The 25,507-nt window shown below is 39.1% G+C and overlaps 1 protein-coding gene across 2 annotated transcripts in view; it reads right to left on the bottom strand.

The window, feature by feature from the left end:
• The window catches only part of ano8b (anoctamin 8b), a 59,296-nt gene that overhangs the window by 24,397 nt on the left and 9,392 nt on the right, over nucleotides 1-25,507 (bottom strand). For both annotated transcript variants that reach the window (XM_012881431.3, XM_012881432.3), the window contains exons 2-3: nucleotides 3,696-3,806; nucleotides 2,081-2,213 (exon numbers count right to left, since the gene is read on the bottom strand). In XM_012881431.3, the coding sequence (XP_012736885.2) occupies nucleotides 2,081-2,213; nucleotides 3,696-3,806 (244 nt within the window). The remainder of the gene's footprint in view (nucleotides 1-2,080; nucleotides 2,214-3,695; nucleotides 3,807-25,507) is intronic.

The raw sequence follows: 25,507 nt of genomic DNA, 5'->3' as shown, positions 1-25,507 counted from the left end.
TCCATCCCTTCATCTGTCCATCCATCCATCCATCCATTCTCCATCTAACTAGTAAACCAGCAGCTTTTTTTTGTCTCAAATCTCTGTTGACCACTGAAAACATAAACGGGGTCTTTATCCGTGAAAGTGCAGTCCCTGCACCAATCAGAGGATTAATTTCCTGCCACACTTTAACCCGATCCATCAACAAGATCCACTAAAGCATATCTGAGCATAATCCTCGACCCAGGCAGTTATCCCCTCCTGTGTTACCCTTACATTCATAAGTCGCACGCTAACAGCCCAGCAAACTGACCGGCCTTACCGTCAGCAGTCAAGAGAAGAGAGGCATCGACGAATATGAAAGTCAGACATGAGACTGAACCGACTCTGGGTTCCTCCCCAACTTTGCTACCATTTAGTTTCCAAACAAGACTCTACGGTGGACAGCAAAATAGGTGCAACTACAATCCAGACCGTTCTACAATACTTTAATTAAACCTGCAGCAGTGCAGCCAAAAGCAAATGACTGCAAGAAATATCTTGTGATTAATTATCTCAACGCACTGCTGTGCAAACGGTAGCAGCGGCTCAATGTGAAACGCCCGTTTCCATCTCCCAGCAGCACAGAACAGCGGAGATAGTTTTACATTTTTACGTCGCTCATTCAGCAGCAACCTTTTACAATATCTGCTTCTAAAGCTTCTGGAAGATGGGTTCACATGTTGCATTATTCATAGGCCCTTTGTGCATTTTTTGTTTGCCTGTTTTTAGTTTTTTTTTAATAGAGGTAAGTAAGAAGCATTTTTCCTTGCCTAAGTTCTGGAAAAGGCAAATTAGTACTCAGCCGCTAAAGGGATATTGAAGGGAAATAATAAAGAAATGTTTTCTGGTGTGCAACAGAAAGTACTTTTTTTTAAGAAAATGTCCCTTTAATGTCCCTTTAGAGGCTCCGTAAATTGGTAATCAATTCTGAGTCAAAGTTTAGCAGCCATAAGAGCACAACCAACCTACAGCAAGTCAGGGTCGGGGATCTGATAATATGTCAAGAAAGTTTATCCTATTATTATGTTCTTTTCCCTTTTTTTGCACAAATACTAATGAGATTTAGTTTCATATTATGTAAACACCTTTGGAAAATAATGGTGCAGCTTTTACAGTGCTGTGCATGGCAATCAGACAATCAGTAGGAACAAGCTGGTTTCAAACGTCTCAAGAAATTTCGCATCACAAAACTAAACCAAACCGATCAAAGTAGTCAAGATAGTCTTGCAGTCAAGAATCTGAAAAATCACATATAACAGGGCAGTCAAACCTTTTTACAGTAGCAAGCTACACACTATCAGGTAGGAGGATGCACTTATGCCGGTGCCCGAGCCCTGAAGGGCGTAATTTTGAAAAACAGAGTCTCCATGATGTATTTTGGAAGCTTTCCAGACAGGTGATTATTTAAAGAATAGAGTCAAAGTGCATGTTTTAAATTGAATAAAAAGCAAAAAAAGTGAATGATCAATTTTTCAAAAACAACCTTTGTTTTTTTCATTATTATTCTTAAAACATTTTTTCACATGTTATCATCATGTTTTAACAATGTTTTGAACAAATTTGCATAAAATTAGTTGAATTTGCGCTCAAAACCGGTCTCGTGCGCGCTCAGTTCCTTCTCTGTTTGCGCACTCAACCTGCTCATTCCATGCTCAACACCAGCTGTACTGTGCGCTCGCTTGGCTGTTTCTCCGCGAGCGTTGTGCGAGAAGAGTTTTTCAGAGTTGAGCTCGGATTGGTTGCTGCGCACCTAACCAGAAGGCACAAATATCGCTCCATTATATAATCGGGGAAATGTAGGCGGCGGCAAGAGCTGCTATAGATGGCGATTTGCCGCCGTTGACCGGCTACTTTTGACTGCCCTGCATATAAAGAGCCAATAAAAGTACATTCCTTGCAGTGAGGAATGTAATTTTAAGAAGTTAAACAAATCTAACATGTTTTTCAGCCCAGTTTATATTTATATCAGCTGTGGTACTGGCAAATAATTCAAGAAATAAAAGCTGCATTAAAGGCCATGGTCTTTATAAAACCCTGCTCCAGGCCGTTTTCTTACTTTTCGTACGTAGCGGTGATGAAGAACGCGTAGACTCTGGTGTGCTTATGATGCCGGATTTGGATGATGAGCTCCGGGATTCCAAGCCGGATGTGGTTGAGTAGCCAGAGCAACGTATGGTCATCTGTAGCGTCTGCAGCAAAAAAAATACAAAAAAAGATACAAAAATTAACTTTCCTTCAGAGGCAAGCAAGGTCCTCATTGTAGGTGCCTGTTGTTTTACCTTTTATTTTTTATTATTCTGAACAGCACATGTTAGTTAAGAAATACTAACTTTATTTGCCTTTATCTGCTGAAATCAATCTAAAAAATTACAGGAATTAAATACACCAGTCTTTAAAATGTTCTGCACTGGATAAGATAGTTTCCATTGTTTCTTAAAACAGTAAAATCCAATTTTATTTGCTGTCTGGTTCTGTAATTTCCGTCTATATATTTTCTTTGTGTGTTTTTTCATATTCTGTCCCTGCTATCCCTCTCCCTCTGTCACGTTTGGTCTCAGTTTGTACATAAGACCCTCACAGCAATAAAATAAATGATCATGGGATGGGCGTCCAGGGAGGATTTATAGGTATAAGGCGTCCTTTGGTAAAGTAAATATGTTTGGCATCACTACAGCAGCCAGAGCACCAATTTGCTTTCCATAAATCTGAACAGGATGAGGGGATGAAAAAAAATCAGAATTTATTTAGGATTTTATGGGACTGTAGTCATTGTTTGAGTACCAACATTTGATTGTTTAACAGGGAAACTAATTTGTTCCTGTAAATCTTTGACAGAACAACATTTAGAGTACACATAAGAACATATCTGAATAAGTGTTTACAGAAACTGGAAGATCATTCTGTAAGCCTAAATAGAAAGACTTCATATAAAAACTAGACATGTGTGCTAAAAGGCTTTAAAGTGTGTCTAACAAGTTAGGTGTTGAAATGTTGAAAATAAAAAAACTAAATCCAAAGTGTGAGATAATGAGCCATTAAAAGTCCAAAGATGAACTTTGATGGAACGTCAGATAATCTGAAAGAATAATGATAACAAGTTTAAAATATATTACTATTACTACTATATTACTATTACTTAAAGACAGAAAGTAAAAGATGAATGTCTTTCTACTGTAAAGCAATTAAAGAAGCCTCATGTATATTATCAATATTAGGTTGTCAAAATATTCTGCTATTTAATTATAAACAATACCACAAGTTAGGGTTGCACAACACGTCGCTCATAATATCGCAATATTAGACTGCCCAAATGGCTCTTTTAAATGCAAATTGCGTTGGTAATTAAATTATGTCAATAATTCCCACTTTGCATGCCAATAAGGTTGGTTGGAGTCTCACTGCAGTAGTTGCTCACTACTGTCATTACATCTATCAAAGAACCTGCAGCACAGTTTCCTGTTTGGCCGATCTGCAGTGCATTAAACAATTGATGTTTTCCAGATGATACAGTCTAGAATCAGCAGGTGACACTTTCAGGCAAACCCAAAAACAATCTTCAGAAGTGAAAACATGACCGGTGGACCTCAAACCTCTGTCATGTGTTTTTTTTAAAGCAAACAAATCAATTTTAGAGATTGTGACATGCGTGTGTGCGTCTTTGAGCGCCTGACCTGCAAATGTCATGAGGACATCACAGTTCTCCGTGGGCACCGTTTTCATCCAAGACTTATGAGACAGGATGTGTCTCCCAGCCTGCAGCAGCCGCTTCCCAAACAACTTATCTGCAAGACAAAAAGAGACGGAGAGGAGGGGGGGGGGGGTCACTATTTAAAAGTCAACATGTGTAAAGATCATTGACATTTGGAGCTTTCTTTTTTTCTCAAAAACTCCCAGCACAGATGAACAAAGAGACACATAAACACAAATAAAACAGTTCTTCTCATCAGTTCAGACTTAAATGTCACGCTGCTTTGCTTCACAACACGACGCTGACAGAAATAATCCTGGCCTGCCAAGACCACAGGCTGTAAATTGTCTGCACTGTTTGAACTGTTGCACACACACACGCACCCTTATTTAATGTAATAGTGAGGACCGTGCCTTGACTTCCATAGACTTCCATTAATCTTTAAGCCTTTCTATGGCCTAACCCCAATCTTTACCAGTTTATTTACAAATTCATTCATTTCAAGAAAATGTTACTTATTTTTAGTTCTATTTTTGCAGTGTGCCTAACCCTAAACCCACCCTAAACCTAATTGACACCTTAGTCCTAAACTCAACCCCTAGGCAAGAAAAAGTAAGGACCTTTTTTGGTCCTCATGTTGTATGAAAGTCCTCACTTTACTAGTAAAATGAGCAAAAAAAAAAAGAAAACTCCACACACAAAGAGATTCAGCTCAATCAAAGAGGCAATGTGGGACTGCTTTATCAGGGCAGTTTGATGTCCTGAGCGTCGGGGCAATCAGTAAAAATGATGTTATGGAAACATTTAAAGCAGAGTTAGATTATCAAGAACAACCTAAGATTTGGACATAAAACAGAGCTCTGTTCAATCCATCATCCAAATATGGAAAAAGTATGACACAACAGCAAACCTAACAGGACACTGTCGTCCACCTAAACTGACAAGACAGGCATATGGGGCATCAATTAGAGAATAAGATAAGAAGCCCATGGTGGCTCTGGAGGAGCAGAAGAGTTACCACAGGCTTTGTAGCAGGTGGGAGAATCTTTTGACAGGACAGCTATATGCCACAAATCTGTCCTGTATTGACAAGTAGCAAGAAAAAAAATCATTAATGAATGAAAGTCATTAGAAGACCCATTTAATGTTTGCCACAAAGCGTTTAGCGGACTCGGCAGATATGTAGAAGAAGGTGAGATTGAGCCAAAATGTGTGGCCTAAATAGAAAACCTAAAGTTTGAAAGAGAACTAACACAGCACATGACAGTGGACACACTATTTCTGCACCAACATTTGGTCTCAGCAGAGTCAGAGAAGCTGGTCAGAGGAGTAAATACAGGGCAGTCCTCTTAAAGACTGGGAAACAGGTTGAGCTGCCAGCAGGTGGACAGCCCTTGACATACAGCCAGAGTTACAGCTGAACAATTATAAACCAATAATGGTGATGTGTTAAGTCCAGACCTAAATCTAACTGGGAATCTGTGGCGAGAACAAAAAAGAGACCTTCACTATGTCCGGTCTGACTGAACTTGAGTTATTATGTGGTGTAAAAGGGGCAAAAATATGAATCTGGAGTAAAGATGGACCACTTGTTAATGACAGACCCCCGAAAAGACCTGAAGCTGTAACTGCAGCGAAAGGTGGTTCTGTAAAATATGGAAAAAGATGCGTTCAAATGCACATCACACTCTCTGGATTTTTTATCTGTAAGAACAAAAAAAGTCAAACATTTTGCATCCATTTCCCAATTACGCACGACTTTGTGCTGATCACATATAACCCCAACAGAGTTTGTGGTTGTAGCATGACACACAATGACAAAGTTCAAGGGTATGAATACTTTTGCAAGTATTTGCAAACTGACTTTTATTTGGTAAAACAAAATTATGTGATGCAACCTGAAGTAACCAGACCAGCTGACATTCCTTTGGAGTGGATACCGGAACTTCCCTGGAAAAACGTATATTTTAAAGCTGTTTCTGCACTCTGACACCTCCTTCAACACCATGTAGAGCTGACATTTACTGGTACACCAGTGCAAATAGTTTCTAAGGGATCCAGGAGCAGTGTGAAGCCAAGACGGGCTCAGCTGTCAGTGGACGGTTTGTAAAATCTGTTTCCTGGCTCCTGAATGAAAATGACATCAGTAAATTTCCATCCCTCAAAAGCTTCATAAAAACTGAGACGAAAGCGGTCAGATGAGCCAAAACGTGGGGCAGTTTCCAAAGATCCAAAGATCACACGACGGCGTGTTCAGCACATGATATACTACCTGTTTATTTTATTTTTCCATTTAAAGCTGCAGGATGTCTCTGGATTAAACTGAAATCCAAAAGGTTTGTAATCATTTTATGCACAAGGTCTCTGTCCCCTCGCTGCCTCGCTAAGAGCTTGCACTGTTAAAGTGGATGTGCGTCTAACAGGAAAATGTCAAGGCCGTCAGAGACATAAATAATCCCATGATATCACCGCTGTCACGATGATACTGTAACTCACGGTGTGTCTCAGTGAGACCCGGGAAGCACCTGTCACAAGAACAACAAAAAAAATCTGACCCTCCGCTTCCAAGAGCCCTGAGGCTTCGTAGGAAACACGCTGCACACGTTTCTAACAACACATACTATATTTGCATTGTGTCCATGCAAAACACGCGCGGCGCGACGCGGCTGCAAAGCACAAACCCATCATGGAGCTTCTGGCAGCAAACTCTGGTTTAGTTCAGGGAAATTAGGTCTTCTGGTTTAATCTCAGCTTCATCCATTTATGATTTACTGTTTGATTTTCTGCCCTGAAAATAACCTTCAACCTCATTTTCATCCACCTTTCACGCATAGTCCCGGCGTTTTACATTTCCGCCCCGCCAGAAAAGCATAAAGACAAGCTAATCTCGTGAAGTATTTAGCGTTTGAAACACTTTCTAAAAGGTTTTTGGAAACCAAATCAGAGCTAAACAGAGAATGATAAGAACAGAGCAGGAGAACAGACAATTAGACTCAATCTATTACTGTTAGTTTAAAAATACAGCACCCCTAAATGTATTCTGCTAGAGATATGTGTCTCAACATGATTCATTATTATTTATTTCTTAAAGTGTCATGTATATGGCACCCTGCCTGTATAGTTTTATAAGACACTATCCAACTACATCTATGTGGCCACCAAACAAAAATCACCCGACAAGACAAACATTTACCAAAACAAACGTATGTTATGAAGGATACAAAATTATCTGGCTCTGTTGCAAAGCGTTTTCCATAAGTTTTGCTAGAACATAAATAATCAATATTTTCACACATAAATATTCGCAAAAACAAACAAAATAGAACTGAGGATATTTATTAAGCGAGGATGACTTCTACAATTAGAAATTGATTTTTTTTGGCTCAGTGTGTTTTCAGTAAATTGCCTGGTAACACATTTATTATCGCTCTTCACAATGTCCTTAAAAACAAAGCACAGTGGAGCCTTTATGCATTAACTCTTAAGATGAGTGTCTAGGAACTGTTAGCTAGTAATCTGTGGCATCCTGTTTCCCTGGGTATGCGTAGAAGAGAGGGAAATAAACCGTTCTTGTTTTGGTTCTGACGGACGCATCCTCCAGGACTTCACTGTGGTCACTTAGGAGTCCTGCAGGGAGATGGGGAAGCTGCGTACTTCCTGAAATCGATGATCAGCTCAAGTGTTTTTAAACTCCAAGTGGTTCTGTCTGTGCCAGATGGTCTACCTCCCACCTGTAGGCAGAATCGTCTCCGTCAGATATGAACCCAGTGAGGGGGGTGAAGTCTGCACACCTCAGGAGCTTGACAGATTACAGACTACTCGGGTTTCCTTTGCCTGATTTTACAATTTGTTAGATGATCTGAAAAAAATCAGTGCAACAAAAAAAAGAAAATAAATCTGTAAGGGGAGAAATTTTCCACACATTGTATGTTAATTCGATTCAATTCAATTTATTTATATAGTGCCTATTCACAACACGTCATCTCAAGGTACTACAAAGTCAAATTCAATCAAATCATACAGATTGGTCAAAACGTTTTCTTTCTAAGGAAACCCAGCAGGTTGCATCAAGTCTTGACAAGCAGCATTCACTCCTCCTGAAAGAGCGTAGAGCCACAGTGGACAATCGTCAATTGTCCATGCCTTTGCAGCAATCCCTCATACTGAGCATGCATGAAGCGACAGTGGAGAGGAAAACTCCGCTTTAACAGGGAGGAAAACCTCCAGCAGAACCAGAACCAGGCTCAGTGTGAACGCTCATCTGCCTCGACCCACTGGGGCTTAGAGAAGACAGAGCAGAGACACAAAAAGAACAAAGAACCATTGATCCAGAAATACTTTCTATGTTAAAGAGGGTAATGGGAGACAATCTGCCATAAGTCTGGTCTTAAAAGTAGACAGGGTGTCTAAACTAAGTTCATATCATTTACAATTTCCCCATCCATAGCGCGTTTTCTATCACTGCCAAATAATAGATGGGAAACATAGAGAGGTGGGATGTTTTTCATCTTGAGTGTTTTTTTCTGGGGCAGAAACATGACTGGTCACTCGGCTGTGCTTTGGATTGAAATGCTGGAGGCTCTGCGGTGACATGACAGCCATTCTAATGAGTCCTGTATTCACGGCTGAGAGCAGCGCGCACAATCACACTCGAGAGAAGCAGCCGGCGAATTGGCTTCAACACTTCTACAAGCCTTCAATTTAGAAATCCCACTCGACAGCAGCTCAGACACTTTGCATGATTTTATGGATTTGTTGCTCGGTGTAGCATTAACAGACACAGTCGATCAGGTTTGCATCTGGATTTGCATAAACTAATGCTTAGATCCCAAATTAAGACAATTGTCACTGCTAAAGGCATCATTCAATTGAAGCAGCAAACCCAGTAAAGGCCAGAGAGCATCACCCACCAACTATTAATGGGTAATCCAATATTTAAAGTACAACATCTGAAAACTCAGTGAAATATAAACAGGTGGGCTTTTTATTGCATCTGGCATCATAAACTAATAAAAAACATAATTTTGAGTTCATAGTTTAACAAAGTTAAGATTAATTAACCAGATTTTGCATGATATGTGCCCTTTAATGCCACCCTATGGTCTCCAAGATCTCCAAGAAAATTCAAACATAACTAAGTTGCAGCAAATTTGTAAAAACCTCTCCAAGAAATAATGTTGGAGGTTTCCGAATCACAAGCATCATTTTAACTCTTGCTGTGGATGAGGAAGAGGAATTATCATGTTTATGAGAATGTGTTTAAATTCTATGAACATTGAAATATGTTTTTTTTTTTCCCTCTGAGCAGATAAAAGAAGCTTCAAACACTGAAGTTGTATTTTGTGACTCGCAGTCGTAAAACTGAGAGTTTAAACCAGGGCTGCTCGTGTCCAGTCCTGGAGAGCAACAATCCTGCAACTTTTGCACGCTTCCCTGCGCCAACACACCTGAATTATCTCATCAACGTGTTATTCATCTCTGCAGAGGCCTGGTAACAAGCCACTCTTTTGATCCAGGTGAAGGTTACATCTAGAAGTTGCAGGATAGTACCTCTTAAAAACTGGATTTGGGCTCCCCTGGTCTAAACTCTATCAATAAATCCACATTTCTTTTCTAAAAGTGATTTTTATTGCCCAGATGTAATATTCTAATCTTAAGTTAAATGCTGTATTATTATTAGCTGTAAGTGGGAAAATCATCATAATTAACAGAAATAAAGGCTTGAAAATGTCACACTGTGTAAATTAGCTTGCTGAAATAAATTAAACGTTTAAATATTTTTTTAACAAATTGATTGAACCAGTAAGTATGATACCTGGGACAGCTTTGAATCAAGTTAATAGAGCCTGAATTTCAGCTTAGGTCATTAGCAATGCCATAATTACAACAACTTCCATCAATAGTGCTTCATTGGAAATTAGGGGAGGGTAGTTAGATGCCAAATCAAAATTAAACATTTAGTGTTCATCTAGTCCAGGGGTCTGCAACCTGTGGCTCTGGAGCTGCAAGTGGCTCTTTGGACCTTCCACAGTGACTCTTAATAACTTTGGCTACAAATTATATTTTTATTATGGTATTCATGAATACCATAATAATACCAGAATTCATGAATGGTACAAATTTGGTGCAGAGCCATTAGATACAAGTGAACAATTTATGTCAAGGTCTTCCATGAGAATTTAATACTTATTAAAATGGAATATGTTAGATATTTGCAGCACAAAAACACATTTATGAGCCATTGTGTTTTTGTGTTTGCGCCAACATTCTAATAACATCCTGCAGCTTTCTCACAAAAATAGACATCTACCCATCCATTTATTAAACTTGGCAAAATATTGCATGTATCTTGTGAGAAAGATGGAGCCACATCTTGTTCTGGTAGCTAAAAAAACAACAACTAAAAACCAACTAAACTGAAAACATTCAACTTAAAACAAGTTAAGAAACGGCGTGAGTTTCGATTAGTGAGGCAAACATGGAATATCCACTTTTATGATGCGGATCTACAATAAGTTATGCATCCCTTTTTGAAAAAAAAGTAGAAGAAGAATTTACTGCTTTGTTTCCTGGAAATGTTACATGTTTAACTGCAAAACGGGATCGATGAAAACACAAATAATGGCACTTTTAACTTGCCAATTCTGTCCCATGTGACAAAAAGTCTGGATATAACTTATTTAGACAAAGTGGAATTGCCTAAAGCAGTCCTGTAAAGATTTCCTTACAACAATCTAAGTAATTTCTGCTCAAGCTGCTCTTCTAAGCCCCTGAATGATGAGATGGATTCAGTTTTTATTATTGAATCTGCCTTTAGATCAACTAGACAGTCATAAACGTACAGAAAATGCAACACTACATCTGACTTTTATTAACCTTAATCTATTAACCTAACAAAAGCCTTTCTATGCTATATTTTTGTTAGTGTTAAACGTCAAGGAAGTACTTTTTACAAAGATTGTGTGTTTTGATAGACTAATCCTTGACATATTTACTAGAGAAAAAAAAAAAACGTCTGATGATTTCCAAGCTTAAAAGCGCCTTTGGCCGTGCAACAGAATCCAGGTCGCTGCCGAGTAGCTTATACGGACCGGCGGTGCTACAGATAAAGCCTGTATTACTCACGGCCGTCACAGCGAGATGACGGTTCCAGGGCTAATGCTTATCAGACTGAAGCCAGGCGGGAGCATCACACAGGATGTCTGTCTGCCATCTGAGCCGCTCTCTGAAGCATTTCTCTGGGATGTTTATGTGCGAGAGAGAGACAGGCTGTGATATAAACCGCCAGATCAATCGAGTATAAGTCAACTTTCAAGCACACTGCATAAATGAAGGTCGCATTAACAGAGAGTTAATGATGCTTTTTACTGTCTTTAGTTGTCTTGATAATAAACAGGTTCCTTCTGCTCGATTGAGACTCTGGCTTTAATATTCATCACTGTGATTATAATCAGTTTTTTTTCTCTGCAGGTAGAATTTAATTCCTCTAATCATTTACATTCAAAAGTCTTTTAGTGCACACCAGCTACTCTTGCCCAAAACGCTACATTTGTTTACTCCAATTTTCACAAAGTAGAATATGAAAAAGTGCTCATATAGGTAGAAAAAGAGTTGTTTCATTACTCTTTATATAAATTAATTAATATGAAGCAAGCACTTGGTAACAGAAAGGACACAAAGCAAACATGCAGCCTGTCTAAAATTTCCCCAGACCTTGTGGGGGAAGATTTAAACTTTTATGCCGTAATTCAAAAATATATATATATATTTTTTTATTTAACCTTTAATATATGAGACAAAACCAACACTGGGCATCCAACCTACAGGTGTCTGGTAGAAAGCCTAAAATGAGGAGCCTTTTCAGCATCACAGGGATTCCAACAACCCGTCTTCCCCAGAAGGGTTTGCATGTTTTGGAATGGCCTAGTCAAAGTCCAGAACCGCATAGAGACGCCTACTATGGCGACTTGGTCCTGAAATACGTTTAAAAGGTGAGGATGTGCTAAATTTTGGAGCTATCTTAGTGCACTTTCCTCATCTTCTATATTTCCTGTGTAATAGATGTGTCTGCTTTTAGCTGAACTGAGCAGAATATGTCACATTAAGGTAGAAAAAAAGCTAATCAGGATTTATCAGTAAATCGTGTTTTTAAGTTACAAAAACCTTGTTTTGTATGGGTGCCTGTACACATTTGAAATCCATAGTAAATGTCATTGAATAGAGAAATTAATTTGCATTCTCTGTTTGAGATAAATGAAAAGTTACAAGTGACATGATCCAGAGGATTTCAATTATTCTCTAAAAAGCTTTGCTGTTAGCTAAATCATGTCTGCCGTCTGTGTGTGCCTTCTGCTACTGGAGACGATGGGGCATATCTTCACATCAGAGTTTCAAGTTTTCACGTAAAAATGTAGACTATATATTTAGATTTATTTAGATTATATAATATAAACAGAGACTGTAAGAGAGCAATAGAGGCAGAAACATGGACAGTACTTCTGAGGAGTGCTAAACAAAGGGAGAAGCAGAAAACGCATTTCTCTGTCAGGTCTACAATGAGTGCGAATGAAACAAATCCTCCAATTACAACGGAATGATGACATCCGAGGCAGAGAGCTTAATGAAGTTCAAACGCCCAACAACCTCCTTCATGGCAATCATCTCCTCCTCTGGCTGGTAACATCCGGAGCAGACAAGCCCTAACAGTGATGCTAAATCTCTGCGGCACATAATCAACCTACTTTGAAACCTCCCGCACAATTTCTAGTTTTCTGCAAAAACACATATTCCGGTATGTATGTGATAGTTTATTTTAAATTGTAAATGCGTGCGACAACTAAATGTATCTATAACTACCTTAATGTTTTAATAATGATTTACAAAACTGAATAAAAAAAATGGAGAAAGATTAGATGTATATAATAATTAATAAGAACCTGGAAACTGCTGTGGGGGTTCAGTCTGACCTGCTAAATCCATCTTTTTATATATATATATATATATATATATATATATATATATATATATATATATATATATATATATATTAATTTCTTTTTTCTTTAGTCCAAGTACTGAACATTGAATTATTATTATTATTATTATTATTATTATTATTATTATTATTATTATTATTATCGGAAAAGAGAAGGCAGCTCCAACTTAAGGGAATTGCTTCAATTGGTAACAAGCAATTGATTTAAGTTGACCCAACTTAATTTATTTTATCGAACCATTGCAAATAAATCAATTAATAGAATTAATTGAATTGTTGAAGCAATTAATTTAAGTTGTGTCAACATTCTCTTTTTAGAATGAAACGTCACAAGATTATCCTAATTTATCTGATATTTAAAACTGCATCTAGGAATCCAATATTAGTTGATTATAAACTGATTCTTAGTTTTGACCCATTTGATGATTAAGAGGGAAAAAAATCAGATTTCTTCTACAATCTGACCTGCTGCTCAAGGAAAAATTGGTTGAAAACATGATCTGATCAATTGATTGGTGCGTCTCTAAATGTAAAATCATTTTTGCCACATCAAAATGACAATAAATCTGTTTAATAGTAAATATTACTGTGGCTGTTATATCAGATGTATTATTTAATTTCATCAGCGGCAGGAGTGACTGCTGCATTTCCTTTTTAAATGAAATACATTAGCTTGTGTTTAGAACTTTGTGTGAATGCCACCATACTGTGGTATTTTTCTTCGAGCTGGTCACACCATGGGGATGTTATAGCGGCCCATGCCAACCTGTGCAGGAACCTGTATCAACCAAGACCTTGGAGAAGAAGTTCACCAAATTCAATGTCAGGGCACCTGTTTTCCTCCTTCCTGCTGTTGTTTAACCCCTGACTCACTTTTTTCAATTCAATTCAATTCAATTTTATTTATATAACGCCAAATCATGAAACATGTCATCTCAAGGCACTTTACAAAATCAAGTTCAATCATATTATACAGATTGGGTCAGATTATACAGATTGGTCAAAAATGTCCTATATAAGGAAACCAGTTGATTGCATCAAAGTCCCGACAAGCAGCATTCACTCCTGGGGAACCGTAGAGCCACAGGAAGAGTCATCTGCATTGTACATGGCTTTGCTGCAATCCCTCATACTGAGCAAGCATGAAGCGACAGTGGGAAGAAAAACTCCCCATTAACGGGAAGGAAAACCTCCAGCAGAACCAGGCTCAGTATGAACGGTCATCTGCCTCGACCGACTGGGGGTTACAGAAGACAGAGCAGAGACACAATAAGAGAGACAAAAAAGCACAGAAGCCCACATTGATCCAGTAATCTGTTCTACATTAGATGGTAGTAGCGGGTGAGCCGTCTTCTCTGGATGATGTCACAGATTTTATGTTGCAATATGTCCTCGATGCAACCCGACTGCATGCAGTAGTCTGCGTACATTTACAGAAATAAACCATCCAAAAACCAATTCCACTCCCCGTTTTTCCTTGCAGGTAGATAAATGTTGGTGTGAGCATCCTGCTGCCTCTCCTCTCTGTCTTCTCCCTCAACACACTCCTCTCCTTTGCATCAGAGCCCCGTCAATCCCGCTTCTCTCCTAACTCATTTTTCCATCCCTGCCTCTTTCTTCCCACCAAATCCTCTCTCTTCGCTCCCTCTAGTCCACATCTATCAGTCCCTCCAGCTCTCTCTGCCTGCGTCTCTTCAGCGTGTGTCTCGGCTCCGCTGCCTTCACACTCAGTCAGGCCGTCTCGAGAGGTATTTGTCATCATTGTGCTTAAGAGCTTATCTGGATGCAGCCTTCCAGCAAGACGGAGAGCGGGAGAAGAGCGGCAACGCTTGATGCTGATATTACAAATAAACCTGGTCTGAGACACTCCGTTGTTCCAGTGAATAGGAGAGCTGCAGCGAGCTGCAGTGTTCTCACCGTTTCCCTTCACTAAACAGCAGAGATGCACCGATCCAGCCTTTCCCTTGGAGCTCTGACCTGCTGAGTCCAATTTTGAACGAATCAGACTCCCCTCCCAAGAATTAGAACACATAAACTACAACATGTGCATTAGGCCTGTCACGATAAACAATAAATCAATTAATCGTATGATAAATTTTAAACACATGAAAATAAGCTCCATGATTTGCAAGCTTGCGTTTTTTTACCCTCCTTGTGTTTCCCTCTCCTCTCTCTGAGACTGGATAGCAAAAGGTTTCAGTACCGTCCTCCTGTGTAAGAGGAGTTAAATCTGGTCAGGTAGGCACATGTTCAAAGTTTAGCATGAGAGCCTCGTGAAGGAGAGCCAGAGGAACAATAGTTTGAAAAGAAAATTAAATTGGTGTCAAAGCCGAACACGACCGCTGCGGTGTGGGAGTTTTTAGGATTTAAGCCAAATGACGTCAGCCAACCTGATGTTTTTCTTTAGAAAGAAAAACGTTATTATGCCATTATCAAATTATTATATTATATTAAAAAAATGTCTCCAAATGCTGCGATGGACTGCCGACCTCTCGCCCATTGACAGCTGCACCAGCACCCCTCGAAACCCCATGAGGGATAGACGTGTTAGAAAATTGATGGATGGGTCTCCAAATGACAATGTTATGATTTACCATGATAATTGTTTTAAAAAGTTTATCATCCAGCAAAATTTGTTATCGTGACGGGCCCAATGTGCATCAATTTCTTTGATAGAGGTAGACCTTTTGAATCCACTAGAAAATGAAGCAACTAGATGTAGAGAAGCACTAATTTATCAGCCAGAGAATCAGGTCATTTTCTCCTGATGTCAAATAGAGAAAAATCAGGAAGTTTCTTTTTAATTTCTTAAATGCACTAAAACTCAGAACTCCCATTTATAAATGCACCAACCAACATAATGTGCTGTAATGCAGTACATTTGACTTTAATTTAAAAAAGAAAGATATCAAATATAGTTAAACTCACCATTCTTTATACCTTAAGTATTTCCTTTTTTTAATTTTACCAAAGAGCTTCTTCTGACAGGAAGTAACATTAGTATCAAAGTTTTGGAGGTGCCCAACTAGAGTCCTTACTTAACTCTGAGAACCTTTAGAGGAACAAAAGATTAGGGTGATGACAAGGAGGCCTTCCAGCATAAGAAATTTGGAGCTAATCATTAAATCTAAATAATCAAAACATCAGTGGAAACATGCTGGTCAGCAACTATAAGGGTGTGACTGCTAAAATGCCAACAAAGGCTTTCGATGATTTATTAAAATCAGTAAAAACTGTATTAATGTTTTAAGAGAACACAATTCAAACTTTCTATTCCTCTTACATTGTTTTATCCTCAGAAATAGCCTCCTCTTTTCCTATCAGAAACAAAGTAATGGTTGATTTAAAACGATTTTAAGTCTAAATCTGCCATGGATTTAAATAATGTTGGGCTTAGCTGCACATGAGTGAGTTAATTTATATATTTAAGCATGAGTTTCTTACCCATTAATTGGTAACTATACAAGTCCAGAAAGTGCATCAAACTGCATGCAGCTGGTTGATAAATTCATAGACTGAATATTATAGGAACTTTTATTTTTTATGTATTCAATGAAAAGGTAAATTTTTTGGTGTCTGATCTGCTGATCACTGATAAGAGCAGATGGAGGGAAAACTGTGCGATTCTAATCTCTGGCCGACTGATACATTTCTACAAAGGGGGGATTTCTGTATTACTTTTAAGCAGACAGGTTCGGCATCATCTGTGATATAGTTAAAAAACATCTCATTAAAACTGGCTTCCTGTTTGTTCTGAGTGGCATAATTTCTTTAGCTGGAGCTGCTTAGCCGTAAAGCGTTTGCTCCAAGGTTTGAGATTTAGATTTTATCTATTCTATAATCAGCCTGAAGTAAGACCTCCTGCTAACGAATCGCTTCCTTTAACAGTCGTCAACAGGTGTGCAACGCTGTTTTATATTTTGCTTAATTGTAGTTCAGCTTTATTTAGAACTGTGAAGTGTCTTAACCTTTTTAGAGTACCAGAAACAGTCTAAAGTCAGCAGCGTCTGTGTGAGGTTGAATTACAGGGCACCGTAAGATATCTTTGAGTAAACATGTCAGTGTTTCACCGTATTTGCACAAAATTAAAGAAAATCTAACATAATCAGATTGGATTTTAGAACAGAAAAGCAACAATTACTCCGCCTGCTGCTGCTATAATACAATAGGCTTACTGATTCAATAATATGTAATAGTAACGTCATATACACTCCTGATCATTATCTTTAGACCAGAGGAGAAATTAAACTATTCACACTTTGTGCAGGTGGATCATGACCAGGTTATAAGCAGAGCTTTAAATGCAAAAGGAAGAAACGGAAACAAGATACCTAAACATAGTCTTGTAATATTATTGGGAAAAAAATGATCTATAATCAAATAGACCAGGGGGAGTTTATCTTAAAACATCTCCAGTCACAAATATTCCACAGCGGTTAAAGCAAAGGCTGCTTTTTAAATCTTTGCATCACTGTAACATCTGCATTAGATTTCTAATTTCAAGGAAGTCTGTGAATTTCTTCAGTAGGTCAGCAGCTGCCCAGATGTCCATTAAACATTTAGCATTAGTATCCAAGAGCATGTTGATCTTTGTCTGTGGTGAAACATATAGGCCTCTAAGAAAATAGAGCATGCTATGTTTTCCAGAGCAACCAAATGATGGAAAGTAATTAATCTAGCCTTAGCATGACTAGTTATGAACCAGTGACCCCCCCCCCCCCCCCCACACACACACACACACCAATAATGGACCAATGGACCAGGCGCCAGCAGCCTGTAACCCTATATAAGACTAAACAGGTTTTTAATAAACTTGAAATAGGTTGCATCAAAAACACTGCTGTTTGTGGATGTATTTACATAATGAAGGATTTCCGGTTTTGATTAATTTAATAAATGAGAAACTGAATTTTGAGAATAGATCAAGGGAAAGTTTTTTTTTTTTTTTTTGCTAAGCCTCTTTAGATGCTGTGCTTTCTTGTGGAACCAGTTTTGTAACAAAGTAATGAGCCATTTATGTTAATGCCTTCCTCCTCTGGCTTTTTTTTTAAGGAAGTAAACACAAAACAACTTCCTTGGCATGTGTTCAAATGTAAGCCCATTGTTTTATAAATCTACTTTTGCTGTTTTTCTTTTAAACGGGTGTGCTGAAACTCTTGGCTTCACAAAAGCTTACTTGGCAACCCTATCCATGTAACTACATTCCTGTACTTCTCTTCAGAAAAAGGAAGACGGCGCGCCAGTTGAGTGTGTTTGCTCTTGACAGATCACGACAACAAAGCAAAGGTTAGGTAATTTAATGCAGGATATGATTGGTTTCTGAGGAGGTTTTGTTTTAAACCAAATATTATCAAAACTTTATCGCATTTTACATGATTCTAGGGTTATTGCATTCACAGGCAAGTGCAACAAAAACTTTGGGTTTAAATAAACATTTATATGAAGACACAGTTGGGACAGTGTCCAAACAACGATCTAAAGAGTTTTCCGGTATTATTTGTCTGCTGCTTACCCAAGTTAGGGTTGTGGATAACGAGTCCAAGACAGAAACCCAGACATCCCTCTGCCCAGCGACACTCTCCACCTCCTTCTGTGTGCAATCAAGTGCTCAAATGGAAACATCTTTCTTCTACCGAGTCCTGAGTCTGTTCGGGATCCCGATGCGATGCTTGACCCATCTCACCTGACTCCTTTCAGTGAAGAGGACCAGCGGCTCTTCTTCACCACAGATTCACAGCTATTTTTCTAAAAGCTTGGCCCAACCGCCTATACGAGGAAGCTCTTATCAGCCTCTTGTCAACGGGATCTGTCTTTCAGTTATTACCTATATCTAGCCCACTTTGTCTTCCAATTATTATCCATGTTTCATGACTGAAAGTGAGGGTTCAGAAAGAAGACGGAGAGTTTTGATCGTGAGCTTTACTGTTCAGCTCAGTGCAGCTTTCTTCGCCAAGACAGACCAGAGCAACCGTCGCAACATAACGACTGAAACCTGAACCCATCTTTGCATCTCCTCCTTGCAATTTTAACCCAAGCTTTTAGCAGTAGCCAAATTGACAGAAACATAGAAACCTCTTCTAAAATACCCCAACCTGTAGTTTAGGGTAAGGATTTTCTTTCTCGGGCAGGAGGTGTCTGTTCCGCCTCAGTGACAAATGGGATAAAGATGTCAACCTTCCTGGATGTCAGGACTCTGGTTTCCTCGTTATCAGTGGCAAGGAGCATAATAGGGACGATTCGTTGGCTTCAAAATACCGATGACCGTATGTGACACTGGAGGCACCCGTGGCCGGGCGCCAGGAACAGGACATGGTGAGAGGATGTAGAGGTGGAGGAGCTGTAATGCTAACGCAGCAGAATAGTTGAAGTATCACTTTTCCCAGTGCCATCTTATTGCTCTCCTTTGCATCACTTTTCTGCGCTCTCCTCCCTCAGACTCAATAAATGTCCCTCTATTTATTTCCCACTGTATCTTTCCTCCTGCCAAGTGGGCTAATTGGGGGTTCATTCATGGTTAGCTGGTATGTTTAATGCGTTGCCTCGGCTGCGTTATAAAGCCTGGGTTAAATGGGGGAAATAATTTTGTGCGCCTTTCGTTCAGGTAACCAAGGTGTAAAAGCAGACCGTTCTCGTGCCCCATTAGGGCAAAGCACTATTTCAAACCACTGCAGACTGGTTATCTAACCAGCTGAATTGAACATTGTCAAGCAGGAGGATTAGGAATTATGAATGAGCGAGTGCTGATGATAAATATAAAGTAATGAATGGAGGCCTTTGTGGAGGAAAGAGAGCTCCTTGTTGAGCTGGGAACAACTGCTATTGTGGAGGAAGGCTTTTGAGATGAACACAAAACAAAAGAACATGGATTAGACTCCTAAGCAATGTTAATACATTCAAGCGGTCTTGCTGTGTTGCACTGAACAGCCAAAGAGTGAAAGCAGTAATGCAGGACATATCTTACTAAATTACAGATTTGGTTGCTAGATACTTAAAAAACATGATTAAATATGCTGGGAGTTTTTTTTAAGCAAAGTTAGAAGCATTCAATTCCTTTGGTGTCTTGTTTTTGACAAATCAGTTGGATTGGGACTTCACCCGGGGTAAAATGAAGGCTGTTCTGATCTATTGAGATGAAGAAAGACCTGCGTCTAAAGCTGAAGCTTCTGACTTTTGTGTCCTTCTACATTCTTCACCTTCACCTAAGATCATGAGCTACGCTTCGCGACTGAAACTCGATCCTGGAAACAAGTGTCCTCTGCAGGGTGGTGGAACGCAGCCTTGGAGATAAAGCCAACTCATGGTCCTTTCACCATATTACATTGTTTTAACTTTGAATGAAGCAGTTTGCTGAAGGACGTTTTGAACTAATCAGGCATCAATGTGTACCAGAGGGACATTTCCAGCTTAAAATATCAATTACTTAAATTAGTCCTCTGTATTTTAGCCATAGGAGAACTGCAAGTACTATATGAGTTCAATAAATAATACATATAATAATATATCTGTAAGAGGTTGGTTAGAATTATTATGGTGGTCAAATCTAGTAAATTTAGTAGAAAATATACAGTTATGTTTGAATAGAGGTGGGATTGAAGCATTTTTATGAATGTAAATAGAATAATACACCAAATGGTTTGTTTATGGGTACGAAATAGAACAAAGTGGTGTTACAAATTGATAGAAAGCAATGTAACCTGGAGCGAGCAGAGATGTACAAACAGCTTTAAAACAGCTTCAAGGATAGACCCGAGCCATATAAGAAACAAACATGTCATTGTGACACAGTTCCTGAAATCTGCAATGACTTTTCTTTCAGTGGAAACGGCTGGCACAATGGCCATACCCCTCTTTATGAGCTGTAGCATCTCAGCCACTAAAAATAGACACCCATTATAGACATCGAGTGCAGTGAAAATCCATCAAACAAGGCCAGATATATTACTGTCAAGCAGATCTTGCATGCATGTCCTTCAACTATAATATACTACCAAATATTGCAAGCAAACATTTATTTACAATTGCCCTATAACCGATATTTATAACTGTGATGATTGCGATTCGATGCAAAAATCTGAAAAGAATAGATACAAAAGGACACACATATGACACAAATTGGTTACAGATAGTTGCAGCATCATTAAATATTGACACTAAACGACCTTCAAGGTATTAAAATGACCCTTTGCTTGAGGTCATGGGGTTATTTAATGTTATATCTGTCTATATACATGATATTTTATGGTGTAAGAAAGAAGCTGACTGAACTAAAAACATTTTTTAACCCGGAATGCACAAAAATGGCCTGCAAACACTTAGAGATAAGTGGATCATGAAATAATTACATGTCGGGAAAAGGACCAACTCTAAAACACTCCCAGTCCAAAACTGCACCTTAGTATAAAATCATCTTAATGTGGGATTGTTGCATTCCCCTCATCCCCTTTACACCTCCAGTTATCCTTCATCCTCAACAACGTAGCGTTGCAGGTGAAGATCTGCCTCATTTCAGTCGGCGTCTCACCAATGAAGTATCATAGCAAATCATTTCATGAAGGCTAATTGAATTATTGAGAGTAATGCCGAGATTGGCACCAAAATAAAGGCCTTCCAATGCAGCCCAGCAGTCATCAGCATCATCTATTAGAAATAGAGTTTTACACAACCAGCAGCAGCGAAGAAGACACAGCAGCAGTGAGTCAGATGGACGACTTGAATAGCCGATCTGTATGATGTTCGTTCTATTCCTGGACGGGAAAGATGCACAGAGGCTCAGAGTCTGATCAATATCCAAGAGGAACCAGCGATTATTGTAGATTACTACAACATCCCTCCCATTTCCTTCCCTACGCAATGAGAAGCCAAGAGGATATTACTGCAGCCTGTGATAACTATGAATATGGATAATCTATACAACAGTTCCTCATAATTTAGTCCGCTCCTCATAAGCATTTAGATAGAAGGACATGAACATTAGAAGTATTTGCTGTTCACTAAACACTATGATCAGAGCTTGCTCTTAGATTTTTTTTTTATTATTATTATAGATACGGTTGTATGTTTTTTAACCTCTGTGCATCCTTGGCCTCACTAAACGCCGTCAGCGATTACCCGCACCCGCTTGGTCATCAGAGAATTTATGGCAGGTCTGGTCACACCAGCCCCCCCGCAGAGGCTACAACCTTAATAAGACCCACACTGGACTGGCAGCACTCCAAGTAATTTCTCATAATTTATGTATTGCTGTCGTGCGCATCCCATCCTGCCACTGCCCTCGTTGCACCCAAAGCAATCTCACCAAGCAGTTGAAACATACTATCCACCATGTCCAGGCAAATACATTTAGTGATATAATCAAAGCCCTTTATCAGAGATATTGGTATGTGCTTCTCTTCCTGGGGAGTAAGGTTCCCAGGGACAGAAAAGAACACACATATGTTTTATCAGGCTGCAGAATGATTGCAAAGCGTAGCACTGGCATCGTATTTAGTAATGGGGAGAAAGAGAAGAACAACTAGTGGCTCATGGGGTTTACAGTGAACTTTTCCAATAGTTGCAGCGTGACTCAAAAACGTCAAGATTCAATGCCTCTGATTAGCTCAGGGTGATTAAAGAAAAACAGAATTGGATTTTGTGTGTATGTTTGTTTCTGACTGCTGAGATCTGCAGACACAATGCCAGAGACAAGAAATCCACACATGCTGATGATAAGTTGTAAAAAAAGAAAATGTGTTTTTTGCTGATGATAGATGTGTTTCACCTTCTATGGGAAGGCTGAAATTTTGCAGATTGTGAGGAAATATCCCAGTGGTGGTTAACCTGACTCTCGCCAGATGGATTTCGCTCCGCAGAGCTCCACACGTCCATCTGGGATTGCTTCGTCGGAGATGTAGTGTAAAAATCCCTGCATATGATTGGATGAACCACTTGTCTGTCATCTTTATTGACGTGCTACTTTTTCAACTGAAAAAAAAACCTGCATGCTGCAAACATTTTGCTTCTTCTAATCAATCATTTATTATTATTACAAAATACAAATTTGGTTATATATGAAAATATTCATGTTTGCATTTATTTTAGGACTTTTTATGTTTTAACTTAGGCTTTATGACTCCTGATATAATCAGTCAAAACATCCTGAACCTGCTCTTCCCACGCCAATGAGGTCGACCCTCGGCTCGATGGATGGGTTTTGAAGGTTAAATCTACCAACATCATGAAGATGCGCAAGGACAGAGCCATAAACTTAATTCATTGCTCCAGTGACGGAGGCTGGAAGAAAGAGAGACAAGAAATAAATACAGTAAGAGACGTCACTGTCTGTAATTTATTTAAATTTTAAGAAGATGACACAACCAAGCCCCTTTCTATCTACAGTCGATGGCTTATAAGGCTGATAAAAAAGAAAAGAAAGTGAATTGTTTTCATCTAAGATCTGAAGATGCAGAAAATAGCTCTTTTCAAATTTTCTGACAAGTTAGCTCCTAATAAATTCTTATTCCTGTCCACATCTTCAGTAAACTCGGCCCCATCTCATTTAAAAAAACAAAAATTGTCAGAGAGAAAACCAATAGAACAATGCAAAGATATGCAGCATTGATCACAGGAAGTCTACAAACAAACAGATGAAGCTGCTTCAGACCGAGGGTTAACTTCAAAATCTAGCCTCCTGAAGAGGGTAATAAGGAGAAGAGGATGAAGATTGATCGCACCTCTACCAAACAAATCAAAAAGAGTGGCCAAACCATATGAGTCACGGGAGGGTATTATCAGAGAAACAAGAACGGCAGCGGAACGAGATCTGCAATAAAGTGGTTTAAAACTCCCCAGCTTCCCGTTGAGCGTCTCTGTGCCGACACAGACATGGATAATATGTGCATTTATGAGCTGCGGAGGACAGAACATTCCTCTGTACTCTTTCCCGACCCTCCAGTCGTGTTTTGGGGATGGGGAAAAGAACCAATATGGAGCAATCCTCTGCCACCGAGCCTAAAAACAGCATTCTTCGCCAGGGTCATTGTATTTCTGCAGGGTGTGCTTAGCAACGAAGAAAAAGGCAAGTCAAACCAAAGCTCAGAGCAGTCAGAGAAAGTGAAGGGCAGTGTGACCGAGCCCACTTTAATCCCACTTTTTCCTCACCAAGGCTGGTCACACACTGCTTTGATCACGGCCTAAACTCACTGGTAAGATCTCTGCAACACATCTTACAAAGCAGAGAATGGGCATCGCCAGCAGCACTTCTATCTGTAACTCTAAAGTATTTTAAGCTCTCGGGTATGCATGATCATTTTTTCCTACGTAAAGTTTGATAATCTTCATGGCTATGAATAGAAGAGCGTGAACATCAAGAGGACATAAACGGGGATTTAGAAATTGGCGGTTTTCTGGAGGCAAAGAGGCATTACAGACGAAACGATAAAGCCATTGAAAGCGTGAGAACGTAGGGCGAGAAAATCACTACTTGCAAGGCAAATACTTTAGAACAACTTAGGGAAATTGTCTGTAGCTTCCTTAACCAAAGCTGGAGATACAAAAAGAAAGCAAAGAAAGGTTCTTCACAGTACAACCAAGAGAGAGAGCCAAATATGTACACTAGCCTGATTAACCAGCAACAAAAAAGAAGTTCCTTGAAGGTTCCTTACAGTATGAGGAAGTTAAAGCCCAAGATATATACAAAACCCCTTAAAGGGATGGCAAAATGAGGAAGTAGGGATGTCTGGTAAAACAAGAAGAGGGTATAATATGTCTCATAACTAATACATAAACTCAGTAACCTCTCAGAAGGAACTAGATATTAATTAAATAAGTTCTCATGTGGTAAATGAATCTGAGGTTCACCTCTTTAATAAATACTCTAACATAAATTTAAACATATTAATTAGTTGTATAAACCAGATTTGAGTATCAAGACACAGAAGTTTTAAATCTATAGTTTCAGAAATCTCCCTGCGTTTCCTGGTTACTTTGGTTTAAAGACTTCAAATAAAGTGCTGCAGTGACCAAATTTCCACCAGCTACTGCTGTGCGCGGCTGGACAGCTGCTGAAAGAAAACTTTGAAACCTTTTCCTCCCTTACAAGAAAGGCAAACGACAGACAGTTGTATGAACCCTTATACTCCTATCAAACTATTGCTGTCACAGATTTTTTTTTTTGACAGGTCAGAATTTTGCTACCATCACAGGTCATACCTCACATACGTGCCACTGCTACATAATGTAATATGAGTGCTGTGCAAATGTCACTGCAATGATTAAACAAACACAACTTAATCTCATCATACACTATGCAGACACACTGTCTGTACCAATGAATATTTACTGATTTCTACATATTGAACTTTTGATCAGCTCACTGAATTCAGCAGGGTTACTGCACCATTCACAGATGTAAATAAATCGAAATCAGCTCATCACAATAATACAACTCACCCCGATGCAATGATGCTCCATTCAGGGTTTTTTCTTATTTGTTTATCTTTTCAGTGGTATAAAGGCCTGAAACTGATTTGACAGAGATTTTATAAATTGCAAAACCCAAGTATGTCAAAACTGTAATATTTAGCTGAAAACTAAGCAGCGGCTAACAGGGAAGGAAGAGGAGGCAATATAAGCTGAACCTCCCAACAAACATGAAACAGCAATAAAAGCCCCAAAGCACTGGAGGCAGAGGGACGGACAAGGAGAAGAAGCAAAAGCAACACTGCCCAGATTTGCGGAGATCCTGTGAAACACAAAGAAGAAACTTTAACACCTGTTTCCACATGTGCCTCCATTCATGACTATCTTATGTGTCTGGCTGGAAA

Source organism: Fundulus heteroclitus, chromosome 9 (assembly GCF_011125445.2).
Source record: "Fundulus heteroclitus isolate FHET01 chromosome 9, MU-UCD_Fhet_4.1, whole genome shotgun sequence".
Classification (NCBI taxonomy): domain Eukaryota; kingdom Metazoa; phylum Chordata; class Actinopteri; order Cyprinodontiformes; family Fundulidae; genus Fundulus; species Fundulus heteroclitus.
Note: the sequence above shows the minus strand (reverse complement) of the source record. Positions and strands in the feature narration are given on the sequence as shown.